Source organism: Plasmopara halstedii (assembly GCF_900000015.1).
Source record: "Plasmopara halstedii genome assembly, contig: Scaffold_1898, whole genome shotgun sequence".
Classification (NCBI taxonomy): domain Eukaryota; phylum Oomycota; class Peronosporomycetes; order Peronosporales; family Peronosporaceae; genus Plasmopara; species Plasmopara halstedii.
In genome coordinates, this window is record NW_020188806.1 from 204,545 (window position 1) to 214,951 (window position 10,407).

At 46.7% G+C, this 10,407-nt stretch overlaps 2 protein-coding genes across 2 annotated transcripts; one reads left to right on the forward strand and one right to left on the reverse strand.

Annotated features, from left to right (window-relative positions):
• Positions 1 to 517: 517 nt before the first annotated feature.
• PHALS_02373 (rna recognition motif-containing family protein) lies at positions 518 to 3,049 on the forward strand (the record flags this gene model as incomplete). Its single annotated transcript, XM_024716863.1, has 2 exons — positions 518 to 793; positions 884 to 3,049. The coding sequence occupies 2 exons, from the start codon at positions 518 to 520 to the stop codon at positions 3,047 to 3,049; spliced, it is 2,442 nt and encodes an 813-aa protein (XP_024582419.1).
• Positions 3,050 to 3,166: 117 nt separating this feature from the next.
• PHALS_02374 (delta l-pyrroline-5-carboxylate synthetase) lies at positions 3,167 to 5,428 on the reverse strand (the record flags this gene model as incomplete). Its single annotated transcript, XM_024716864.1, has 1 exon — positions 3,167 to 5,428. The coding sequence occupies one exon, from the start codon at positions 5,426 to 5,428 to the stop codon at positions 3,167 to 3,169; it is 2,262 nt and encodes a 753-aa protein (XP_024582420.1).
• Positions 5,429 to 10,407: the final 4,979 nt, after the last annotated feature.

Here is a 10,407-nt window from a genome sequence, read left to right on the forward strand (position 1 = left end):
TGCTTGCTTATGTTACAACTGTAACGTCGTCTGTGACGGATTTGATCCGCACCGCGTATTTGGGTGATGGGATGTGTGTAGCGCTGCTTCCGGCTCTTGGGAGCAAGGAGTTTGGAGACTCGGACAAGAAATTGTCACAACGACTGCGTGCACGATTGCCCCGATATTCGTTGAATAACAGCTTTCTATATTATAGCACCAATTCAACGGATACACCACGCATTGTGGTTCCTCATGATGAGGATTTGAAATATCGCATTCTCTATGAGGCTCACGATACGCCACTCAGTGGTCATCTCGGTCGGGAGAAAACGTACAACTCGGTATGTCACCACTATTGGTGGCCGAAGCTGTACAAATGGACGAGCACCTGTGTGTGTACTCATTTATGCCTTTTTCTGTCTGGCTATAGCTTTTTTACGCCCTGTAATTTACGCCAAGTATACTTTCTGCATATTTCTTATGTAATTTCAGAGGTTAGTGTATAACCACTAAGCAGACGATTGGAAGCAGAACGATGGTGGCAACTGTGGCTAACTCCGTACAGCCAAAAGGAACGCGTCTGTATGTTCAAAATCTTCCACTTTACGTAGACTCGACACGATTACGTGAGCATTTTGGATCGCAGGGCGAGGTGACGGACGCCTGTGTGATTCGCACGAAGGATGGAAGCAAATCACGGCGCTTTGGCTTCGTAGGCTTCAAAACAGCGACACAAGCCGAAAAAGCTTTAAATTTCTTTCACCAGAGTTTTCTTGATACTTGCAAAATCAACGTGCGTATGGCATTAGAGGTATGTACATACAAATTGTGTATTTCGAATCAAGATGTTGTAGATTTTGCAATGGTCCAATATTGACAAGTTATGTATTTTGTTAACCAGAGGGACTCTGATAACATTGAAAGGCCATGGAGTAAGTACTCGGCTGGAAGTGGACGCTATCAAAAACTACACCCGGTGCCGATATCTTTGAACGACATGAAGAGTTCGCCTGAAACGCTGAAAAGAAAGGCTGTTAAGCAGGAGGAAACGAGCGGAGAATTTCAAGAATTCGTTGAAACCATGCAGGCCCGATCAAAGACTAAATTTTGGGCTAATGACGATGTACAGTTATCGGTGGACGTCAATGCAGCATCTAAGAGTGCAGATATTGTGAGTGCTGATGACAGTGATGACGAGTATCAAGAAGTTGAAGGAATGGCAAATACAGATGAGGATGGAGAAAGTGAGGATGGCGCAAAGAATAAGGAGAAGAATAGAGCATCAGAGAACATGTCTGATATGGACTTCTTGCTCTCAAAAGTGAGTAAAGGCCTTGATAAAGATTCAAGTGATGAAGACATAATGGATGAGGCTGTAGGTGATGTAGAGATCAAAGCCGTTGAGCCTACAACTGAAAAGAGGAGTCAGCTGCCAAATCAAGTTGATACTGAAGATAAAAAACCCTGTTCGCGCTTGTTTGTGCGAAATTTGCCGTTCACGACGGTAGAGGAGGATTTAAACGCTTTATTTTCGTCCTATGGGCCCGTGGAGGAGGTGCACATGCCACTGGATGAAAGCCGTCGTCGCAAGGGCTACGGCTTCGTGACTTTTCGAACAGCAGTGGACGCTCAAAATGCTCTTGAAGCTGTGAATGGAATGGCGTTTCAAGGTCGATGTCTGCACGTGATTCTTGCGCGTTCCAAGCCCGTAAAGGTTGATCCGGAGGCGGCTTTAGCTGACCCAAATCTTACTTACAAACAGCGCAAAGACTTAGAGCGTCAGATCCAGGCTCAAAAGAAGACTGGCTGGAATGCCTCGTATATTCGCGGAGACGCGACTGTTGGCTCTCTCGCTGAGCGCATGGGTGTAAAACGGGGTGAGATCATGGATAAAGAACAAAGTAACATGGCCGTACGTCTTGCTATTGGTGAAACAATGTTAGTCAAAGAAAACAAAGACTTTTTTGCTCGAGAAGGTGTAGATTTGAATGCTATCGAAGGTGTTCTCGTAAAGAAGGCTGACCAACACCAGTCAAAGAAAATTGAGCGAAGCACGACGGTTATATTAATCAAGAATCTACCACATACCACAGACGAAGATGAGCTAGCTCAACTGTTCCGTAAATATGGTGAGATCAGCCGTTTTCTATTGCCGCCTTCCAAGACTCTTGCTTTAGTTGAGTTTCATGAACCATCGGAAGCACGCAAAGCCTTTCGCTCAATAGCATATAAGAAGTACCAGCATGCTCCGCTATACCTTGAGTGGGCTCCATTGAAAGTATTTGGGCACCCTGTAGCGATACATTCGACCGGAGATCCCGTGACATCCGAGCAAAAAGGTATCAAAACGACGTCAGCTGTTGTACCTGACTTCGACGAGGGAGATGATATTGTGAGCGACGTAAGACATACAATTTGCGTGAAAAATTTAAGCTTTTCCACAAATGAAGCAGCTCTCGAAAAGGTCTTTAAGTCTTGTGGAAAGTTGCGCAAAGTGACTGTGGCTCGTCGGAAAGATCCAAAGCGTGGTATGCTATCAATGGGCTTTGGGTTTGTGGAATACGTTGATGCAAAACACGCCGAACGTGCGCTTCAAACACTGCAGCAAACTGTCGTGGATGGTCATGCGCTGAACTTGAAACTGTCTCAAAAAAAGGCTTCAAATACTCTTATGCGCGCAACTAAAGGTGATATCAATGGTCGACAATCCAAAATAATTGTTCGCAACGTCGCATTTGAGGCCACAAGTAACGAGATTCGTGAGCTATTCGGTGCATTCGGTCAACTTAAGCGCGTGCGCATGCCAAAGAAATTTGATGGCAAACACCGTGGTTTTGCTTTCGTAGAGTTCCTGACAGATCAGGAAGCCCAAAATGCATTTTCGGCTCTTGCTAGCTCGCATTTGTATGGACGGCATCTTGTACTCGAGTGGGCCGAGGATGCTGACGATATTGACACCTTGCGAGCCAAGGCCTCACGCGATTTGACGGCTATTAACGACAGCGAGCGTCGCAAGCGCATGAAACGTCAGAAGGAAGACATCGACAACGATGACATGGACTTTTGATTCTGAAAAGCTGATCGCGAGTGTTACTATAACGTTTTGCTTGGTACTTATTTACTTTTTGAATCAATGTTGTTGACGCTGCTACAATGAATCTGAAGAAGCATCTGATCTTCAAACTTATAGCCGGCTACTGTGCGGGCGGGCAACACTTGCGTCTTTTTGGATCAAGTCTAATTTCCGATGGGTATACTTTAACGAGCTTTTGCATTTTGTCCCTGAAAATTGCGAGACGATGTGACCACTCTCTGATGCAAGTATCCACTTGGTCGTAAGCAGACCTTCGACCCCTACCGGCCCACGAGCATGAATTCGGCCCGTGCTGATGCCGACTTCGGCACCCAAACCAAACCGGTAGCCATCCGCAAATCGAGTACTGGCATTGTGGAACACGCATGCACTATCTACTCTTCGTTGAAAAGTTTCAGCGGCTGCAGCATCCTCCGTTACGATGCATTCGGTATGCCCACTGCTGTACTGGTTGATGTGAGAAATTGCAGCACTCAGACCGTGTACTACCTCGATGGTGAGGTCTTTCGAGCCATACTCGGTAGACAGTGAGTCCGTAGGACGCGACTTAGCAGTAGCAACACCTAAGCTGGCTGCATTAGGTCCAATATGGAGATTGATATCTGCCTTTTCTAGTTTCGCTAGGATCTTCTTGTCTTGTCCACTACTCACTACAGCTTCATCGAGCAGCAGTGACTCAAGAGCATTACAGGCGGCCGGATAGTCGGTTTTGGCATCAATGGCGAGCTCAATTGACTTGTTAATATCGGCTGCACTGTGGATGTACATGTGGCAAACACCTTCTGCGTGGCCGAGGACAGGGATGCGTGTGTTCTTTTTGATGTGACTTACCATGGAGCCTGAACCTCTAGGAATACAAAGGTCGATAACATTGTCCATGCAGAGCAAGTCCGAGATCTCGTCGCGTGATGTGACCAACCCAATAACATCTTTCTTCACCTTGCCCTGCGAAGCTTCTTCCACCGCATTAACGATAATCCTGTGTAATTCAGCATTACTGTGACGCGCTTCCTTGCCACCCTTCAATAGCAGACCATTACCACTACGCAAGGCCAGCGCAGCGATTTGCGGAAGGGAGTCCGGACGACTTTCGAAGATGACAAGCAGTACACCAATCGGAGCTGTTTCTTGGTGTAAAATAAGGCCTGACGCGAGCTCTGTGCGTTTGAGAATGCGACCTATTGGCTCTTCCGACTCGGCAATACTACGAATACCGTCGATAAGCGTATCCAGTTTCTCCTCCGTCAACTTCAATCGAGCGATCAAACCCTCGTCAATGGATGATTTCTGCGCTGCCAGAAGATCCTGGCGGTTAGCGGCAAGAATTGTGCTAAAATTTCTTTTTAAGTCATCAGCGACGCGAAATAGAATATGGACACGCTCCTCTGATGACAACATTTGTAATTGATGGCTGCCTTTACGAGCAGAAAAAGCCATTTCCTCAGCAGACATTGAGTCTGGTGATTCAGCGCCTGGATTGGCGACGAAAAGCGTGCCGAGATTAGCACCCTTTACTATGGAGGCAACAACGCCGTATCGAAAGCCACTAGCAATGACCACGGCCTTAACTCCTTGTGAAATAGCCGATTGCGCAGCTTTAATTTTTGCGCCCATGCCACCACGCCCGACACTAGACTTTTCTCCAATTCTAAAGTTGTTGTTTTCAGGAATAAAAACTGAAATGACTTTGGCACCAGGGTGTGTGGGTGGCTTATTGTATAGACCTTCCACATCGGTAAGTAGCATGAGCAAGTCGGCTCCGATTTCCCCGCCCACCAAAGCAGCAAGTGAGTCATTGTCGGTAAACACAGTTCCGTCAGGTGAAGCACTGACCGCATCATTTTCATTGACGATGGGAACGACGTCAAGCTCGAGGAGATTTAACATTGTGTCGCGCATGTTGGCGCGATTCTGAGCTGTCTTAAAGTCGGAAGCCGTGACGAGCACCTGTGAGCAAGCTACATCGTATAATGAAAAGAGCGTCTCATATAACGACATCAGACCAATTTGACCAGCTGCAGCCATGGCACCCTGCTTTTTTTCGAGCGCCAGCATTTGCTGATTCCCCTGTACATGCGTGCGCAACGAAGCGGAAAGAAGAATTTGCTTATTAAGACGCTTACGGCCAATGCCAACAGCGCCACTTGTAACCACCAACACTTCTTTGCCCTGGCGCTTCAGCATACAAACTTGCTCAACGATAGACGCAATGCGACCTAATGCAGGCTCGCCATTCGTGGATACTACACTAGTTCCCATTTTGACCACAATGCGCGTTGCGTTCTTAAGATCGACACGCGTGATGGAACGCTCACCAAAGGTATGCAAATGGGTCATGGACTCTTTCCTCATATGGATATGATACGTCAATGAAGAAAACAAAAATGTCTTTAATTTGAATCGCATCAATTTTTTAGGACTTAGTTTGTGAGATGTGATAAAAATTAAGATGAAGTATGCTGCTTATTCATGGAAACAATGCAGATCCACCGCTAAGCTCTACACCTGCAAAGAAGTCTTGCGCTGCCGTGTATTCCACTAGTCCTGTCAGAAACGCTTCGGTGATGTGTAGATAGGGCCCGATATAATGCGCATCTAGCTTGCCTTACTACCAATACCGAATCATAATGATAAACCATGCAATTGATGTAATATTTACTTTCATGACATAAAATTTATGGGCAGCTCCTAAATTTGGCGCTCACCCTTTCAAATATAAGGTCATCCATCACTCACGTATGGTCCCCAGGACAATTTACCAGTGTCCAGGGTGATAAACATATTACCTATTGAACGAAAAGCACACCCGTTTTAGTGTACGAGAAGTGAAAAACTTACTTTCGCTATATTATGCTCCCAGATCGCGAGGACAAATGTTCTTGAGCACATAAGCTGCTCAGTTCAAATGAAACTCATTGGACTGGGTCAAGACCAGTTTCTTTACTATGACTGTGGCAACCTACTCAAGGCACATACTGGCACACGCTGTGCGCAAAGGCAAGGCTTCAAACTTCGCCAAATATTGGTGCTGAGGGTAGAGACTGATTGAATATTGAAGCATCTAAGTTGCATGGTAATTTTCAGCAATAGATCTTAGCCAAAAAGGTCTGACAACATCCGTAGATATCGACATTCTCGTGTCGACGCAATTTTGCTATCTTTACGACGAAAACGCATTGCTGTCATGGCAATTTCTTCGACATCATTTGGATATGAACGGCCAAGAATACACCTATTAGAGATACAAAGAAACTGTTATAAGCAGGCCACTTTTACAGCGAGCTTCCAAATGTTTCCGCATAAAGCTAATAGTGGGGCCAACCTAGTGGTCTTGCAACTGAAGGTATTATTGCTTGCCCAGTGAGATGCGCAAAGTGTCAACTGCTCAGTGTGCATGACCCCCTTTCGAAGAGAAGTCGGTCAGCGATTTGTGATGCTCGTCTTTCTCGTTTCCAGTTAGCGAGAAATCCCCATCCACGGTTTCAGTGTTCGAGAACATGGTAGCCAGACCGCCAACAAACTGAAGTAAATTGCAGCGGGGCTGCCGTAGCTTTGCGCTTTTAGAAAGCGTAAGTTAGGTCACCGACCTTTCGTTCTATGCTTAGAACAAGTACGAGTTAAGCGGATCGCGATCCGCTTCCTCCAAGAGTAATTATTGCCTTAACCCAAGGCTAATTGACTCCTCCGTTTAAATCCAAAACTGACTTTATTTATTTTATATCTGCGGCAAAGCCGCCTAATTTTAAATGTATAGATTTTCCTAAATATTTATAGTAAAATCTGAATACATACATAACTACTGACTACCTAGCCACGTACCTTATTCTTATTTGGGTGCACTCACATCATGCCCATCTCGTGTGACACACGATCCTGTTACCAGGGTACGTGTAACCCCGTTACACTCTCCCCCATTAAGATTGGGAACATTTACAGTTCCAATCGATTATTGCCTTAACGAGGCTTGCGTGTTCGCTAGACAATGCAACTTGGTTCGTTGGAACAAAACGACTTACGTGCTCAATGGGCCCTGTGTCAACGACACTGAAGTCACCAAGTTTTGCTAGTTCTGACAGCGCACACGGGCAGAGCCCAACTTCGTATCCCGCACGCGATGCGATGTCGGACAGTGCGTCTGCGGCATCGAGGGATGTGCATCCTAGGCTCTTGGTTCCGAGTACGGTACAGCGCATTGTCAGCTACAGGGTCGCACGACCACGAACACAGACGCGATGTCTACTCCCAACCGCGCACCGTGCCCGCAACGGGCGATGGATTGAGATGGCGATTGTTGCACTTTGTGCTCCAAACTAGTTGCTGCTCCAGTTTTTTGTGATCGAGCGCCTGTGGGTGCCGCTCCGGCGCCAATACTTCCGCATCCACTCGCGCTACGGCTAAAGCAAGCCCATATAAAACACCGGGTTGTTGCGAATCCGTCTAGGAAGGTTTAGCGTATACGCAAGGCCCCCTTTGTCCGCGACCTTAAAAGGTGCGATAAATCGTGGACGGAGCTTCGTCTGAAAGACAACAGAGATTGCATGTGTAGAAAGGGTTCTAAAATTTATTTAAAACAGGTCTCCGACTTTAAAGATCTCAAAAAAATCTGCTTCTTCCGTCTGCAATTTCTTTCTGCATGTCTTGACTTTTAGCCATAGCATCGCAAACGTGTCGTAAGACACTCGGATTTTCTTTAAAAACAGTGAGAGGGCTGACATCAGCTAGCCTCTCGACTATTTCTCCCCCATCAAGCCCTGAAACATGGAATAGCGGCGTCAGTGGGACGCAAAGATGAACGAGCCTATCCACGTAGAACGATGAGTAGCCGGTAGACGAATGCACTCCATTGTTCAGAGCAAAATTTGCGAGTGGCAGCACGGCGCTCCAGCTCCTCGAAGTCTCAGCGCAGAGGCTACGATGCACGTCCTCGACGATTTGATTCACGCGCTCAGTCTGGCCAATGGTCTGCGGATGGTCGCTGTTGACATACCCAGCTTGGTGCCCAGCACCTTTAAGATCATCATCCAAGCTTCCCAGTGAAGCGTGGGTCTCCGTCAGAGACAACTACCTCCGGGACTCCATGTTGTCGAAAGAAACGATCCACAAACAGCGTCGCTGTACCGACACCGTCGATGGTGTCCGGTACCGCCGCCATCTTGCTCAAACAGTTGACGAAGACCACGACACCTGTGTTGCCCGCCGAGCCCTTCGGCAGGTCAACCACAAAGTCCAAACTCATGGACTGCCAGCACCCGGAGGGTACCGGCAACTTGGCAAGCGGCACCGCCGCATCTGTAGAGGGTGTCACCCTTTGACACGTTTCACACGTGCGCACATAGGTGCTCGTCCAATTGTGCAGCTTGGGCCACCAGTTGTGGCAACACACAGAGCTGTAGGTCTTCTCACGACCAAGATGACCACTGAGTGGGTTGTCCTCCTCGTGAGAACCACAGTTCGTGGCGTATCCGTCGAGTCGGTGCTATAACACTGCAATCCATTATTCAATGAATATCGGTGTTACCTTGCGCGCAGTCGCGACGACAACTTCTTGTCCCGGTTTCCAATTTCTTGCTATCGAGTGCCCGTAGCAGCGCTACGCACATATCATCACTAGAGTTTACGGTTTAGCTCTTCAAGCTCTGACGTTTTAGTGTATTCTCTTTTTGTCATATGACAGGATGCGCTGTATAAAGCAACTCATACAAAATATGTATGATTTTCTAACCAGTAAGAAGCTATCAATATTGCTTGACCTTGAGCGGATTCTTCTATACAGAATTTTATCATCTTCATAGAAACAATAACTTCGGTTTTCTGTTTAATCACTAATACGCAAACCGTAGTGTAAGTTTCGCTAAGTTGTCGATATCGTACTCTGCATAACAGAATGAAGTGCATTAAACACAATAGTAAGGTACACGCCCAGTTACATCCTCTATCACCAAGTTGATGAACACATTAGGTTTTACGCCCCTTCTAGTATCACAAAAACATTGCACAAAAGTGATTGTTTAACAAGCAACAACGCACTTGCGTTAAGCCGCGCGCTTTACGATACCTGGTCCTTACCACAGCAGACGTCTTCTCACTTGAAAATTATCACTTTGCTCAGCGAGCGTCCGTAAAGTCGCGAGCGCTGCAAATTATGCCTCAAAAACTAAACTCGGCGAAGATGCCAAATATTTTTTGGGTGAGAACTGTTGCAGTGATTCTTTGATTTCAGAGCCAAGAGTTTTGCCCTAATGTATGGACAGGAGGCCAAGCAGTTTACCGAGGAAGACACTCCACTTCTTTCTGCATGGTTTACGGACTCTGTGCTCATTCCTATAGCTTGGAGACTTGCGCTTCCCCTCGTGGAAATCACGATGATGCCCCGCTCGTCACTAGCGCACATGACCGGGCCCAAAGGTCATAGCTAGATCAATTGCAATCGAAAAGTCTTACCGTCTCTTGTCAAATATATCACGTCTTGGCTACTTCTACAAGCCATCACGAGTTGCTCGTCACGCTTGGACGAAGTCTGCTAACGTCTATGCGAGCAGACATTCCGCTAACACCAACAAAATTAAACGCCATCAAGTCAATACGCCAGCATTTCCTAACCCAAAAGGTTATCGCTTCATAAAAATACCGCCTGTGACCAAAGCAAAGGCAGATGAGAAAACCCAAACCCCCACAAGAAAAGTATATTGGGCACTGAGAGCTGGTAAGACTATTATACATGCTGTACTCAATTCGCGGACAGGATAAGGAAAAAGTACTGTCTCACCCATCTCAAGGATTTTCAACTAGCTTTGATAATGCTGGAATTCGTCTAAAGCGCCGATTACCGCATGACGTTGTGGTGCACAAAGTACGACGCGAATGTCAGCACCACCTCTAGCTCCTACAATTAACAACCTCGCTTGCCTCCAGTAAGCATACTACTTCAGTTACTGACCAAATGTTCGTATTTGTAAGTCGAAAGTGTTCAGCGATACTCGCCCTGCCTTTCCACAAGAAAAATGAAGACCGACGGTGCGTCAGGACGTTGTAGCGGCGTTAGACCAATCTTGACAAAACTGGAATTCTAAACTCCCATGAACTTTCCAAAATGGGGACAAATCTTCACTTCATTAGATATGAAAGCGCTTGTGCTTCTGCCGCCTTACTAAACACACAGCAAAAATGTCTTGCTGCATTAGCTCGTGGGCAGAGCCCGCATAAGATATGATGAGAAACGACACCCGTTTTTAGGAGTCGTGTAAGCCATGTCAAGCACGTGCTGTAGGGTTTATCATTACACTCTAACCCGACTCTACCCGGCCCGGGGATTGAACCCTGGACCTCCCGGT